This window comes from Tamandua tetradactyla, chromosome 7 (genome assembly GCF_023851605.1).
Source record: "Tamandua tetradactyla isolate mTamTet1 chromosome 7, mTamTet1.pri, whole genome shotgun sequence".
Taxonomy (NCBI): Eukaryota; Metazoa; Chordata; class Mammalia; order Pilosa; family Myrmecophagidae; genus Tamandua; species Tamandua tetradactyla.
Window position 1 is genome coordinate 39,748,565 of NC_135333.1, and position 17,277 is coordinate 39,765,841.

Below are 17,277 nucleotides of genomic sequence, written 5' to 3' on the forward strand. Positions count from 1 at the left end.
TTCCTCAAGATGTTTTTAGCAATTCGGGGCACCCTGCCCTTCCAGATAAATTTGCTTATTGGTTTTTCTATTTCTGAAAAATAAGTTGTTGGGATTTTGATTGGTATTGCATTGAATCTGTAAATCAATTTAGGTAGGATTGACATCTTAACTATATTTAGTCTTCCAATCCATGAACACGGTATGCCCTTCCATCTATTTAGGTCTTCTGTGATTTCTTTTAGCAGTTTTTTGTAGTTTTCTTTATATAGGTTTTTTGTCTCTTTAGTTAAATTTATTCCTAGGTATTTTATTCTTTTAGTTGCAATTGTAAATGGGATTCGTTTCTTGATTTCCCCCTCAGCTTGTTCATTACTAGTGTATAGAAATGCTACAGATTTTTGAATGTTGATCTTGTAACCTGCTACTTTGCTGTACTCATTTATTAGCTTTAGTAGTTTTGTTGTGGATTTTTCCGGGTTTTCGACGTATAGTATCATATCGTCTGCAAACAGTGATAGTTTTACTTCTTCCTTTCCAATTTTGATGCCTTGTATTTCTTTTTCTTGTCTAATTGCTCTGGCTAGAACCTCCAACACAATGTTGAATAATAGTGGTGATAGTGGACATCCTTGTCTTGTTCCTGATCTTAGGGGGAAAGTTTTCAATTTTTCCCCATTGAGGATGATATTAGCTGTGGGTTTTTCATATATCCCCTCTATCATTTTAAGGAAGTTCCCTTGTATTCCTATCTTTTGAAGTGTTTTCAACAGGAAAGGATGTTGAATCTTGTCAAATGCCTTCTCTGCATCAATTGAGATGATCATGTGATTTTTCTGCTTTGATTTGTTGATATGGTGTATTACATTAATTGATTTTCTTATGTTGAACCATCCTTGCATACCTGGGATGAATCCTACTTGGTCATGATGTATAATTCTCTTAATGTGTTGTTGGATACGATTTGCTAGAATTTTATTGAGGATTTTTGCTTCTGTATTCATTAGAGAGATTGGTCTGTAGTTTTCTTTTTTTGTAATATCTTTGCCTGGTTTTGGTATGAGGGTGATGTTGGCTTCATAGAATGAATTAGGCAGTTTTCCCTCCACTTCGATTTTTTTGAAGAGTTTGAGGAGAATTGGTACTAATTCTTGGTGGAACGTTTGGTAGAATTCACATGTGAAGCCATCTGGTCCTGGACTTTTCTTTTTAGGAAGCTTTTGAATGACTAATTCAATTTCTTTACTTGTGATTGGTTTGTTGAGGTCATCTATGTCTTCTTGAGTCAAAGTTGGTTGTTCATGTCTTTCCAGGAACCCGTCCATTTCATCTAAATTGTTGTATTTATTAGCGTAAAGTTGTTCATAGTATCCTGTTATTACCTCCTTTATTTCTGTGAGGTCAGTAGTTATGTCTCCTCTTCCATTTCTTATCTTATTTATTTGCATCCTCTCTCTTCTTCTTTTTGTCAATCTTGATAGGGGCCCATCAATCTTATTGATTTTCTCATAGAACCAACTTCTGGTCTTATTGATTTTCTCTACTGTTTTCATATTTTCAATTTCATTTATTTCTGCTCTGATCTTTGTTATTTCTTTCCTTTTGCTTGCTTTGGGATTAGTTTGCTGTTCTTTCTCCAGTTCTTCCAATTGAACAGTTAATTCCTGCATTTTTGCCTTTTCTTCTTTTCTGATATAGGCATTTAGGGCAATAAATTTCCCTCTTAGCACTGCCTTTGCTGCATCCCATAAGTTTTGATATGTCGTGTTTTCATTTTCATTTGCCTCGAGGTATTTACTAATTTCTCTTGCAATTTCTTCTTTGACCCACTCGTTGTTTAAGAGTGTGTTGTTGAGCCTCCAGGTATTTGTGAATTTTCTGGCACTCTGCCTATTATTGATTTCCAACTTCATTCCTTTATGATCCGAGAAAGTGTTGTGTATGATTTCAATCTTTTTAAATTTGTTAAGACTTGCTTTGTGACCCAGCATATGGTCTATCTTTGAGAATGATCCATGAGCAGTTGAAAAAAAGGTGTATCCTGCTGTTGCGGGATGTAATGTCCTATAAATGTCTGTTAAGTCTAGCTCCTTTATAGTAATATTCAGATTCTCTATTTCTTTATTGATCCTCTGTCTAGATGTTCTGTCCATTGATGAGAGTGGGGAATTGAAGTCTCCAACTATTATGGTATTTGTGTCTATTTCCCTTTTCAGTGTTTGCAGTGTATTCCTCACGTATTTTGGGGCATTCTGGTTCGGTGCGTAAATATTTATGATTGTTATGTCTTCTGTTGAATTGTTCCTTTTATTAGTAGATAGTGTCCTTCTTTGTCTCTTTTAACTGTTTTACATTTGAAGTCTACTTTGTTGGATATTAGTATAGCTACTCCTGCTCTTTTCTGGTTGTTATTTGCATGAAATATCTTTTCCCAACCTTTCACTTTCAACCTATGTTTATCTTTGGGTCTAAGATGTGTTTCCTGTAGACAGCATATAGAAGGATCCTGTTTTTTAATCCATTCTGCCATTCTATGTCTTTTGATTGGGAAATTCAGTCCATTAACATTTAGTGTTTTTACTGTTTGGATAATATTTTCCTCTGCCATTTTGCCTTTTGTATTATATATATCATATCTGACTTTCCTTCTTTCTACACTCTTCTCCATACCTCTCTCTTCTGTCTTTTCGGTTCTGACTCTAGTGCTCCCTTTAGTATTTCTTGCAGAGCTGGTCTCTTGGTCACAAATTCTCTCAGTGACTTTTTGTCTATAAATGTTTTAATTTCTCCCTCATTTTTGAAGGACAATTTTGCTGGATATAGGAGTCTTGGTTGGCAGTTTTTCTCTTTTAGTAATTTAAATATATCATCCCACTGTCTTCTAGCTTCCATGGTTTCTGCTGAGAAATCTACACATAGTCTTATTGGGTTTCCCTTGTATGTGATGGATTGTTTTTCTCTTGCTGCTTTCAAGATCCTCTCTTTCTCTTTGACCTCTGACATTCTAACTAGTAAGTGTCTTGGAGAATGCCTATTTGGGTCTCATCTCTTTGGGGTACGCTGCACTTCTTGGATCTGTAATTTTAGGTCTTTCATAAGAGTTGGGAAATTTTCAGTGAAAATTTCTTCCATTAGTTTTTCTCCTCCTTTTCCCTTCTCTTCTCCTTCTGGGACACCCACAACACGTATATTTGTGCGGTTCATATTGTCCTTGAGTTCCCTGATACCCTGTTCAAATTTTTCCATTCTTTTCCCGATAGTTTCTGTTTGTTTTTGGAATTCAGATGTTCCATCCTCCAAATCACTAATTCTATCTTCTGTCTCTTTGAATCTATCATTGTAGGTATCCATTGTTTTTTCTATCTTTTCTACTTTGTCCTTCACTTCCATAAGTTCTGTGATTTGTTTTTTCAGTTTTTGTATTTCTTCTTTATGTTCAGCCCATGTCTTCTTCATGTCCTCCCTCAATTTATCGATTTCGTTTTTGAAGAGGTTTTCCATTTCTGTTCATATATTTAATTTAGCATTAGTTGTCTCAGCTCCTGTATCTCATTTGAACTATTGGTTTGTTCCTTTGACTGGGCCATATTTTCAATTATTTGAGCGTGATCCGTTATCTTCTGTTGGCGTCTGCGCATTTAGACAGATTTCCCTGGGTATTGGATCCAAAAGTTTGGAAGATTTTCCTGTGAAATCTCTGGGTTCTGTTTTTTTATCCTGCCCAGTAGGTGGCGCTCGTGGCACACGTTTGTCTGTGGGTCCCACCAGTAAAAGGTGCTGTGGGACCTTAAACTTTGGAAAACTCTCGCCGTCCGGGGGGTTCGCTAGCCGAAGCGGCTTGAGCCGGCCCAGGGTCCGAACGCAGGGAGGGTTGCTGGTCGCTGCAGCCCGGGAAAGAGCCCGTCCGAATTTCCTAGTCGGCCCTGGGCGACAAGCGTGGCGAGAGGGCGCCAGCGGCAGCGGCCCGCCCGGGAGAGTGCACGTTCCCTGGGAGTCACGGGTTTGGAAGGGGCCTCCCCCACCCGTCACCGTTCTCCACGGCCTGGGGATTTCCGATCCAATTCTCTCAGTTGGTCCGGGGGGCTGCGCGTGGTGTGGGCGCCAGCCGGCTTGGTTTCAGGGGACCGCCTCTCCAATTCTCCCAGCCGGCCCGGGAAGGGGGAAGGGAGTAACTCCAGCCGCTTCCCGCCCCGCCCCGCCCGGTGAGGCCCGCGCGCCTCGGCGATCTCACCCGAGCTGCTTCTCTCAGCCAGCCAGCCGTTCCAGGATGGGGTACGCTGTCTTTTTTATCTCTGTTGTGGCTTTGGGCGCTTTCTGTATCGTTTCTAGTCCCCTAGTAGCTGCCCTGGAGAAGAAACTAAGATCCGCGCGTCTTACTAAGCCGCCATCTTCCAGGAAGTCTGTCAGTCCTTTTTATTTCTATAAAGTCAGCACCAATGTCTTCTGTTTCATTTCTGATTCTACTAATTTGAATCTTTTCTCATGTTTTTATCTAAATAATTGTCAATTTTGTTATTTACAAATAATCAACTTTTGGTTTCTCTATTGATTTCCTAGTCTGTATTTCATTAATTTATACTCTAATCTATATTACTTCTTTCCTTCTGCTTGCTTTAACTTTAGTTTCCTCTTCTATTTCCAGTGTCTTAAGTTAGAAGATTGAGTTATTGATTTGAGATCTGTGCTGCTTTGAAAGGATATATGTACCCTAGAAAAGCTGTTTTAATCCTAATCCCATTTTATAAAGGCAGCCGTTTCTTCTAATCCCTGTTCAATACTGTAGGTTTGAAACTGTAATTAGATCATCTCCCTGGAAATACGATTTAATCTAGACTGGTTGTTAAACTGAATTAGGTGACGACATGTCTCCACCCATTTGGGTGTGTCTTGATTAGTTTCTGAAGTCCTATAAAAGATGAAACATTTTGGAGAATGAGAGAGATGCAGAGAGAGCAGAGAAGAACAATGTAGCATGAGAAGCAGAGAGCCCACAAGTCAGCAATCTTTGGAGATGAAGAAGGAAAACGCCTCCCAGGGAGCTTCATGAAACAGGAAGCCAGGAGAGAAAGTTAGTAGATAATGCCTTGCTCACCATGTGCCCTTCCAGCTGAGAGAGAAACTGTGACTGTGTTCACCATGTGCCTTCTCACTTGAGAAATCCTGAACTTCATCGGCCTTCTTGAATCAAGGTATCTATCCCTGGATGCATTTGATTGGACATTTCTATAGACTTATTGTAACTGGGACATTTTCTTGGTCTTAGAACTGTAAACTAGCAACTTACTAAATTCCCCTTTTTAAAAGCCATTCCATTTCTGGTATATTGCATTCCGGCAGCTGGCAAACTAGAACAAGATCATTCTTATTACTTAATCAAGGCATTATTTAGCTATAAATTTCTCTCAAAGCACTGCTTTAGTTGCATCCCTTAAGTTTTGTATATTGTATGATTTTAATTCACCGTGAAATATTTTCTGATTTCCCCTTTGATTTATTCTTTGACCCATTGCCTATTTCAGAATGTGTTGCTTAATTTCCAGATATTTGTGAGTTTTCCTATTTTTTCCCTTTTAATGACTTCTAATTTCATTCCACTGTAATCAGAGAACATACTTTCCTTGTTGATCTTCTATCTAGTTGTTCTATCCATTATTAAATGTAGGGCACTGAAGTCTCCAACTACTATTGTTTAGTTGTCTATTTCTCCTTTCATTTGTCAGTTTTTGCTTCATGTATGTTGATGCTCTTATTAGAATTCATCAGTTGTTTCATCTAACACCTTCCATTTAGAAGGGGAAAAAAATGAATACATACTAGTTTGTTTCTTATGAGATTAAGGGATGCTAGGTGAGAATTCTCAGGAAACAATCAAATTATCAGTTTGACTTCTGGAGGACGGGAGTTGAAAGCAGGCTTTTTTAAAAAAAATCCTGGACCACTATCATCTTTTCAAGTTTACGGCATTAGATTAAGCCCTATATCTGGTTTGGTAGTTGAAAACTAGTTTTTGCCATTTTGTTAGATAACGGGAGGAAATTTTGTGACCCAGCTTTAGAATTCCATCACTATCCAGAAGTTAAAAACAAACATTTAAGGAGTTAGAAAATGAAAAAAGATGCTATAAAGAAGATGGAGATAGTGCGGACAGAGAGACAGGAAGAAAACTAAGAAGAGTACAATAACATAAAGCAAATGGATAAGTATTTCAAACTCAGCAAGTGGTTAATAGTACCAAATGCTGAAAATAGAACGTCATAAAATAAGGACAGTACAGTGTTCAATGATGTCAGTGACAAGATAGTAAGAGGCCAGACCCCTAATACAAAGGAAATAGTTTTGTAATGTGGATAATCCAAGCAACAGGTGACATCACTGTATTTTAGCTAATGAAACACACTAGGAATAATGAATGTACAGTCAAGCTTTATGAAATAAAAACACACTGTTTTAAAAGTATATGAATGATATCTGCTAAAAATATATAAAAAACTGAAACCGCAATGAACACAAGGTTTGAAGCACCTGGGTCCTTTGGAGATATAGGCCATAACGTGGACTCTCTGGGTGCTGTGTTCCTGTTACTGTTTCTCCACCAAAATTATTTACCTATTGGCACTTCTGGAAGTTAAATACATTTTACTTCAATTCTTTATTGGTATATTTTAAATATAAATAAGTTGTCAAACACAAACTTTAAAGATTTCTGAAATAATTTTGCTTCCTAATAATGTTGAAATGTGTAATTCAAAAATAAGGTATTTTGTTCATCAAATAGGAAAGTTTAGATTTTTTGTCTTATGTTTACTTACCACAGAATCTGGATAGAGTCTTTTGAGGTGCTCCAGAACCTCTGCTCTCTTTTGCTGACGTCTTCCCTCATGAGTATCAATTCCAGCATTCTGCAATTCAATTCTAATAAGATTCAGTTCTTCATTAACTTCAGACATTCTTGATTTTGTTTTTTCAATTTCATCCACTAGGGTTTCTTCTTGCTGTTTTTTCTCTTTCAGACAATCACTATATAATAACAAAAGCTTATTTAGTAAAAAGAAAAAGCAAGATTTAGGGACTATAAAATACAATAAACTCAAGTCTGGCATTGCAGGGGAATGGAGTAGGTCTCTATCAACCTCTAGAATGAAAAATACAATAAAAATAAACATAACACCAAAGAAGAGCAAAAGAGATTTTTGATCATTCTTTGCTAATTCAAAAGCTAAATATTTATGAATACTGAAAAAGTAAATATAATTACAGCAATCATCATGAGCTTAGTAATAAGGAAATGTTAATTAAAAATAAATTCTTACTAATAGAATACTTGAGTTATACTAGTTTTCAGGATATAACATTCTTTATATAAAATACCAATACCCAAAGCTTCAATACTGCTATACATTCATATTTTAAAAATCTAAATAGTTATAATTTGGAATAGTATAATTTTAAATACCTACTATGAAATGAAAACAATGGAGGAGTATCAACATTGTGATGTAGTGGGCGCATTCAGTTGGTGTACTGACATATATGCCAAACCTTTGAGGTGGACAAAAAATGACAAAGGGGTTTCTTTATTATACCTACATGCATGTTTTTGTATACTCTTCCAACTTCTCTATTCGTTTACTATGGTCTTCTATTTGTTCTTTTATTTGTTTTAGATTTCCCTAAAATAGGAAATAACACCCATATCAATTACAGCAATTCAAAGCTAATAACCTTGATTATTTTTCACTATGTACCTAGAACATACTATAATATCTAGTCTAAGATGTTCTACTTGAAATATAACAAATATAACTATATGAAAATACTTATAAATGAGTAAATTTTAATTTTGAAAGGCAATGTGATACAGAGCTTTAAAGTTTCACAGATGAGGGTTCAAATCCTGACTCTACCATTTACTAGATATCTGATCTCCAGCAAGCTTACTTTTACAACTTCAAACTCCAAGGGGATTATTTCCCAATATTTTTACAAAGTTCTCACCTGTCCCTCAAACTAATTCATTTGATAAGTTTGTTCACTGGCTACTACATGCTAGAAGGAAAGATACAACAATGAACAAGGTAAGTGTCTCAGCCTTCAAGGAATACTGTCCAGTGGAAAAGACAAACAAACAAATAGGCAAACACAGAAAAGAATGGATGTTAGACTATGTAGGGATCTACAGAGCAACTAGTAGGTTGTGGGCATGAGGGCTTCACAGAAATTCAGCGCTATTCAATTTACATTAAATTTCAAATATTGTGGTAGTCTCCAGTTGCTTTCAAGTGGCTAATCATGCCCCGCTCTAATTCATCCTGGGCACTATAACAAGATTTTTCTGTCTTACTTCCTTAAGACAAACGTGTGCCACGAGCGCCACCTACTGGGCAGGATAAGAAAAACAGAACCCAGAGATTTCACAGAAAAATATTACAACCTTGCTGGGTCCAACACCAAGAGAAATCTGAATAAATGCCCAGACGCCAGCAGCAGAAGATAACTGTCCACGCTCAAAAGATTGAGAATATGGCTCAGTCAAAGGAACAAACCAATAGCTCAAATGAGACACAAGAGCTGAGACAACTAATGCTGAATATACGAACAGAAATGGAAAACCTCTTCAAAAATGAAATCGATAAATTGAGGGAGGACATGAAGAGGACATGGGCTGAACATAAAGAAGAAATAGAAAAACTGAAAAAACAAATCGCAGAACTTATGGAAGTGAAGGATAAAGTAGCAAACATAGAAAAAATAATGGATAGCTACAATGATAGATTAAAGAGACAGAAGATAGAATTAGTGATTTGGAGGATGGAACATCTGAATTCCAAAAAGAAACAGAAACTATAGGGAAAAGAATGGAAAAATTTGAACAGGGTATCAGGGAACTCAAGGACAATATGAACCGCACAAATATACGTGTTGTGGGTGTCCCAGAAGGAGAAGAGAAGGGAAAAGGAGGAGAAAAACTAATGGAAGAAATTATCACTGAAAATTTCCCAACTCTTATGAAAGACCTAAAATTACAGATCCAAGAAGTGCAGCGCACCCCAAAGAGATTAGACCCAAATAGGCGTTCTCCAAGACACTTACTAGTTAGAATGTCAGAGGTCAAAGAGAAAGAGAGGATCTTGAAAGCAGCAAGAGAAAAACAATCCATTACATACAAGGGAAACCCAATAAGACTTTGTGTAGATTTCTCAGCAGAAACCATGGAAGCTAGAAGACAGTGGGATGATATATTTAAAATACTAAAAGAGAAAAACTGCCAACCAAGACTCCTATATCCAGCAAAATTATCCTTCAAAAATGAGGGAGAAATTAAAACATTCTCAGACAAAAAGTCACTGAAAGAATTTGTGACCAAGAGACCAGCTCTGCAAGAAATACTAAAGGGAGCACTAGAGTCAGATACAAAAAGACAGAAGAGAGAGATATGGAAAAGAGTGTAGAAAGAAGGAAAATCAGATATGTATATAATACAAAAGGCAAAATGTTAGAGGAAAATATTATCCAAACAGTAATAACACTGAATGTCAATGGACTGAATTCCCCAATCAAAAGACATAGATTGGCAGAATGGATTAAAAAACAGGATCCTTCGATATGCTGTCTACAGGAAACACATCTTAGACCCAAAGATAAACATAGGTTGAAAGTGAAAGGTTGGGAAAAGATATTTCATGCAAATAACAACCAGAAAAGAGAGGAGTGGCTATACTAATATCAACAAATTAGACTTCAAATGTAAAACAGTTAAAAGAGACAAAGAAGGACACTATATACTAATAAAAGGAACAATTAAACAAGAAGACATAACAATCATAAATATTTACGCACCATCAGAATGCCCCAAAATACGTGAGGAATATACTGCAAACACTGAAAAGGGAAATAGACTCATATACCATAATAGTTGGAGACTTCAACTCCACTCTCATCAAGGGACAGAACATCTAGACAGAGGATCAACAAAGAAATAGAGAATCTGAATATTACTATAAATGAACTAGACTTAATAGACATTTATAGGACATTACATCCCACAACAGCAGGATACACCTTTTTCTCAAGTGCTCATGGATCATTCTCAAAGATAGACCATATGCTGGGTCACAAAGCAAGTCTTAACAAATTTAAAAAGATTGAAATCTTACACAACACTTTCTCGGACCATAAAGGAATGATGTTGGAAATCAATAATAGGCAGAGTGCCAGAAAATTCACAAATACGTGGAGGCTCAACAACACACTCCTAAACAACGACTGGGTCAAAGAAGAAATTGCAAGAGAAATTAGCAAATACCTCGAGGCGAGTGAAAATGAAAACACAACATATCAAAACTTATGGGACGCAGCAAAGGCAGTGCTAAGAGGGAAATTTATTGCTCTAAATGCCTATATCAGAAAAGAAGAAAAGGCAAAAATTCAGGAATTAACTATCCATTTGGAAGAACTGGAGAAAGAACAGCAAGCTAACCCCAAAGCAAGCAAAAGGAAAGAAATAACAAAGATTAGAGCACAAATAAATGAAATTGAAAACATGAAAACAATAGAGAAAATCAATAAGGCCAGAAGTTGGTTCTATGAGAAAATCAATAAGATTGATGGGCCCTTAGCAAGATTGACAAAAAGAAGAGAGAGAGGATGCAAATAAATAAGATCAGAAATGGAAGAGGAGACATAACTACTGACCTCACAGAAATAAAGGAGGTAATAACAGGATACTATGAACAACTTTACGCTAATAAATACAACAATTTAGAGGAAATGGACGGGTTCCTGGAAAGACATGAACAACCAACTTTGACTCAAGAAGACATAGATGACCTCAACAAACCAATCACAAGTAAAGAAATTGAATTAGTCATTCAAAAGCTTCCTAAAAAGAAAAGACCAGGACCAGATGGCTTCACATGTGAATTCTACCAAACGTTCCAGAAAGAATTAGTACCAATTCTCTTCAAACTCTTCAAAAAAATCGAAGGGGAGGGAAAACTACCTAATTCATTCTATGAAGCCAACATCACCCTCATACCAAAACCAGGCAAAGATATTACAAAAAAAGAAAACTACAGACCAATCTCTCTAATGAATATTGATGCAAAAATCCTCAATAAAATTCTAGCAAATCGTATCCAACAACACATTAAAAGAATTATACATCATGACCAAGTAGGATTCATCCCAGGTATGCAAGGATGGTTCAACATAAGAAAATCAATTAATGTAATACACCATATCAACAAATCAAAGCAGAAAAATCACATGATCATCTCAATTGATGCAGAGAAGGCATTTGAAAGATTCAACTTTCCTGTTGAAAACACTTCAAAAGATAGGAATACAAGGGAACTTCCTTAAAATGATAGAGGGAATATATGAAAAACCCACAGCTAATATCATCCTCAATGGGGAAAAATTGAAAACTTTCCCCCTAAGATCAGGAACAAGACAAGGATGTCCACTATCACCACTATTATTCAACATTGTGTTGGAGTTCTAGCCAGAGCAATTAGCAAGAAAAAGAAATACAAGGCATCAAAATTGGAAAGGAAGAAGTAAAACTATCACTGTTTGCAGACGATATGATACTATACGTCGAAAACCCGGAAAAATCCACAACAAAACTACTAGAGCTAATAAATGAGTACAGCAAAGTAGCAGGTTACAAGATCAACATTCAAAAATCTGTAGCATTTCTATACACTAGTAATGAACAAGCTGAGGGGGAAATCAAGAAACGAATCCCATTTACAATTGCAACTAAAAGAATAAAATACCTAGGAATAAATTTAACTAAAGAGACAAAAAACCTATATAAAGAAAACTACAAAAAACTGCTAAAAGAAATCACAGAAGACCTAAATAGATGGAAGGGCATACCGTGTTCATGGATTGGAAGACTAAATATAGTTAAGATGTCAATCCTACCTAAATTGATTTACAGATTCAATGCAATACCAATCAAAATCCAACAACTTATTTTTCAGAAATAGAAAAACCAATAAGCAAATTTATCTGGAAGGGCAGGGTGCCCCGAATTGCTAAAAACATCTTGAGGAAAAAAAACGAAGCTGGAGGTCTCGCGCTGCCTGACTTTAAGGCATATTATGAAGCCACAGTGGTCAAAACAGCATGGTATTGGCATAAAGATAGATATATCGACCAATGGAATCGAATAGAGTGCTCAGATATAGACCCTCTCATCTATGGACATTTGATCTTTGATAAGGCAGTCAAGCCAACTCACCTGGGACAGAGCAGTCTCTTCAATAAATGGTGCCTAGAGAACTGGATATCCATATGCAAAAGAATGAAAGAAGACCCATCTCTCACACCCTATACAAAAGTTAACTCAAAATGGATCAAAGATCTAAACATTAGGTCTAAGACCATAAAACAGTTAGAGGAAAATGTTGGGAGATATCTTATGGATCTTACAACTGGAGGCGGTTTTATGGACCTTAAACCTAAAGCAAGAGCACTGAAGAAGGAAATAAATAAATGGGAACTCCTCAAAATTAAACACTTTTGTGCATCAAAGAACTTCATCAAGAAAGTAGAAAGACAGCCTTCACAATGGGAGACAATATTTGGAAATGATATATCAGATAAAGGTCTAGTATCCAGAATTTATAAAGAGATTGTTCATCTCAACAACAAAAAGACAGCCAACCCAATTACAAAATGGGAAAAAGACTTGAACAGACACTCTCAGAAGAGGAAATACGGATGGCCAAGAGGCACATGAAGAGATGCTCAATGTCCCTGGCCATTAGAGAAATGCAAATCAAAACCACAATGAGATATCATCTCACACCCACCAGAATGGCCATTATCAACAAAACAGAAAATGACAAGTGCTGGAGAGGATGCGGAGAAAGAGGCACACTTATCCACTGTTGGTGGGAATGTCAAAGGGTGCAACCACTGTGGAAGGCAGTTTGGCGGTTCCTCAAAAAGCTGAATATAGAATTGCCATACGACCCAGCAATACCATTGCTAGGTATCTCTCAAAGGACTTAAGGGCAAAGACACAAACGGACATTTGCACACCAATGTTTATAGCAGCATTATTTACAATTGCAAAGAGATGGAAACAGCCAAAATCTCCATCAACAGAAGAGTGGCTAAACAAACTGTGGTATATACATACGATGGAATATTATGCAGCTTTAAGACAAGATAAACTTATGAACCATGTAATAACATGGATGGACCTAGAGAATATTATGCTGAGTGAATCCAGCCAAAAACTAAAGGACAAATACTGTATGGTCCCACTGATGTGAACGGACATTCGAGAATAAACTTGAAATATGTCATTGGTAACAGAGTCCAGCAGGAGTTAGAAACAGGGTAAGACAATGGGTAATTGAAGCTGAAGGGATACAGACTGTGCAACAGGACTAGATACAAAAACTCAAAAATGGACAGCACAATAATACCTAATTGTAAAGTAACCATGTTAAAACACTGAATGAAGCTGCATCTGAGCTATAGGTTTTTGTTTTGTTTTGTTTTGTTTTGTTTTGATTTTACTATTATTACTTTTATTTTTTTCTCTATATTAACATTCTATATCTTTTTCGGTTATGTTGCTAGTTCTTCTAAACCAATGCAAATGTACTAAGAAATGATGATCATGCATCTATGTGATGATGTTAAGAATTAATGATTGCATGTGTAGAATGGTATGATCTCTAAATGTTGGGTTAATTTCTTTTTTTCCGTTAATTAAAAAAAAAAAAAAAAAGAGAAGGGATAATTGGAGATGAAGGGATACAGACTGTACAACGGGACTGGATATAAAAACTCAGAAATGTACAGCACAATACTACCCAATTGTAATGCAATTATGTTAAAACACTGAATGAAGCTGCATGTGAGGTATAGGTTTTTTGTTTTTGTTTTTTTTGTTTTTTTTTTCTTTCTATTATTGTTTTAATTCTTATTCTGTTGTCTTTTTATTTCTTTTTCTAAATCGATGCAAATGTACTAAGAAATGATGAATATGCAACTATGTGATGTTATTAAGAATTACTGATTGTACATGTAGATTGGAATGATTTCTAATTGTTTTGTTAATTCTTTTTTTAATTAATAAAAATAAAAAAAAGTTTAAAAAAAAAATAATCTAAAATTAGAAATGTACAAAAACAAAAACCATTAATTTCTTTTCAGTAGATGACACAAGAAAAGAGTAGAAATATCATACCTCTCAAATAGAAAAGAAGCATATTCTATAAAATCATTATTACATATTTTTCTCATTCATCACACAAACTCCCTGAACAAACTTCTATGCTAAGTGCCAGAGTTATAAAAATCAGTTAATATACCATTATTTTTTTTTTCAAGAACTCACAAAATTTGAAATTAGAATTGCCACATTGAAACTGTATGATCTCACTTAAGGTTTCCATTAACAGAGGAAAAATTAAGGTTGGTCAATTAGGAATACCAAGTTTAGTCAATTGGTAACACCTGTCTCTGTGCCTTTACTCTGGCAAGTCCCAGATAGTGTCCCTTCATGGACCCAAGCAGGTCCAGGGTTCACCTATTATGCAAAAATGTTTGGAACAATTTTCAGACATAGTTTAGGATGAAGACTAATCTCTACTGGAGAAAATGTAAAAGGCTCTTGTTAACAAAAGAAGAGAAGGCACAGGTCCCCTACACGCTCATCATCCCACAAAGAGGTATGTCAACAACTGGGGTGCTTTGCTAGACACATGATAGTCATAATCACTCTCTTGGTACCAGGCATTCTGGATGTGGGATGCCAGTTTATCAGGCAAGTTATCTGGAAAAACCAACTACTGCCTAGGACCTATAGATTTTGGGACCTATGGAAAGTTATAGACCTTCCTGCCTGGGAAGGGAATCATCAGTCCTATGGGAAACTCAGTTAATCTACAAGTTTTCTCGAGTTTTTTCCATAGTGGCATTTTTTTTCTTCTTCTATGGGTGTCGTTTTTTTTTTTTTTTTCATTCTAATGACAACTGCAATTCAACCAACACTTATTAAGTCCAAGGTTCTACAATGGACACTATTATGAATCCTGACTTTAAGAAGCTTCCAGTCAAACAGAACCGGGCCAAATGACTGTCATTTTTCTGCAAGCTGATAGAGCCCTTAAATACAAGTGAAGAACAATAGGGAACTATGGGAAGATGGAGGAGTAGAAATCAGTTCCTCTACCAGAACTATTAAATAGGTAGGAGTTGTCTGAATCAACTATTTTGAAACTCTGAGGTCCAGAAGTACACTGTACAGCATCCAGGGAAGAGCAGGAGGAAGAGGGTGCTAAATTACAGTAAACTCAGTGTGCTGGTTTGAAAGCATTACCCTAGCATAGCCTAATCTTGATTCAATCTCATGAAGGCAGCTGCTTCTTTTAATCTTGATTTAATACTGCAGGCGAGAATCTTTGATTAGATTATCTCCATAGAGATGTGACACACCCAATTGTGGGTGGTAATCTTTTGATTAGATGGAGATGTGACTTCATCCATTCCAGGTGGGTCTTGATTAGTTTACTGGACTCCTTTAAAGGAGGAAACATTTTAGAAAGAGCCAAAAATGGTAAAACCTCTGAGCCAACAGACAGCAGAAATACAGATGTTTGGGGATGCTTGGATCCCAGCAGACATTGCCATGTACCTTCCCATGAGATATTAAGCAAGCCAGAAACTGGAGAGAGCCAAGGGAAGCCAAGGATGAAAGCCAGCCCAGGAGAAGCAAAGTGAGGGACTCCCACAGGAACAGAGGCTGAAAACAACAGAGCCCAGGAGCAAGGGACCAGTAGATGCCAGCCACGTGACTACCCAGCTGACAGAAGTGTTCCTGACTCACTGGCCTTTTTTGACTGAAGGCAACCTCTTGCTGGTGCTTTAATTTGGACATTTTCAATTCCTTAGAACTGTAAACTTGGAACTTATTAAATTCCCCTTTTTAAAAGCTGTTCTAGTTCTGGTATACTGTGTTCTGGCAGCTTATAAATTAATACACCCAGTAAACTGTTTCTTCTGTGCAGTGGTTATTGTCACCCACTGCCTCTTCTTATGGCAGGCAGCAGTTTGGGTCTGGACTCAGGCAAAGCTTGCTGGTACCAGAGAGAGGGACAAAAAAAATCCAACTCCCCAAGATCTGAGGTGGGAGGCACAGTGCAATCACTGATCACTAATTTTAATTAGCTACTTTTGATTGCTGGGAGGCCAAAATTCCAATCTGCCCAAATAAAGGCAACAGAGGAGACTTAAAGATAATACGCTTCCTCAGAACTGTGGAGGACAGTTGAAAGCTAGGCAGATGCCAAGTCAAGAAAGCACAGCTTTGGGGAGTGTAGAAGAAGTTTCCGGCACCCTTTTGGACCCTACATTATCCCCTCCTCAGGGCAATTTGGAGCCAGCCAGCTTTCCCTTTGTGGGACACTGACCATGTTCTGGCTGGCAAAGACTGACTTTTGGTAACTCCTCTTCACTGAGTCCCAGAATTTGCCCTCCAGGCAAAAGCAGCTTAGCCAAAGAGACCTCTGGACACCATCAAGCCTCTGATATACACATTATGGGAGTCCCAGAAGAAGAAAAGAGAGAAAGGGGCAGAAGGAATATTGAAAGATATAATGAGAGAAAATTTTCCCAGTTCAGCAGAAGACATGAATATGCATCCAAGAATCCCAGAGAACAACAAACAGGAAAAACTTGAAAAAAATATGACCCACCACATACTGATCAAACTGTCAAATGCAAAGGGCAAGGAGAGAATTCTGAAAGCATCAAGAAAAAAGCCAATGTGTTATGTACAAGGGAATCCCAATTAGAGTAAGTTCCAATTTCTCATCAGAAACTATGGAGATAAGAAGGCTGTGGATGAAATACTTAAATCGTTGAAATAAAAATTGTCAATCAAGAATTATATGTCTGCAGCACTTTCTTTTAAAAATGAGTGAGAGATTAAGACATTCCCAGCTAAACAAAAGCTGAGGGACTACATCATCATTAGACCAGTTCTACAAGCAACATTAAAGGTAGTTCTTCAGACTGAAAGGAAAGGACACCAGATAGTGGTTCAAAGTGGCATAAATAAATAAAGACCTCAGGGTAAAGGAAACCACTTGGCTAATTATAAAGCTAGTCTTATTGTATTTTTTGGTATGTAACTCCATTCCTTACTTTCTATAGATGACAAAATGCAAATGCATAAAAATAATGACAATTTTGTGGTTTTAGATATATAATGTACAAAGATGTTTTTGTAACAAAAATGGTGGGGGGATGTAGGGCTACAGGAAC

At 36.8% G+C, this 17,277-nt stretch overlaps 1 protein-coding gene across 2 annotated transcripts in view; it reads right to left on the bottom strand.

The window, feature by feature from the left end:
- The window catches only part of SMC1B (structural maintenance of chromosomes 1B), a 161,015-nt gene that overhangs the window by 107,858 nt on the left and 35,880 nt on the right, over positions 1-17,277 (bottom strand). For both annotated transcript variants that reach the window (XM_077169162.1, XM_077169161.1), the window contains 2 exons: positions 7,567-7,649; positions 6,789-6,996 (listed from right to left, as the gene is read on the bottom strand). In XM_077169162.1, coding sequence (XP_077025277.1) covers positions 6,789-6,996; positions 7,567-7,649 — 291 coding nt within the window. The remainder of the gene's footprint in view (positions 1-6,788; positions 6,997-7,566; positions 7,650-17,277) is intronic.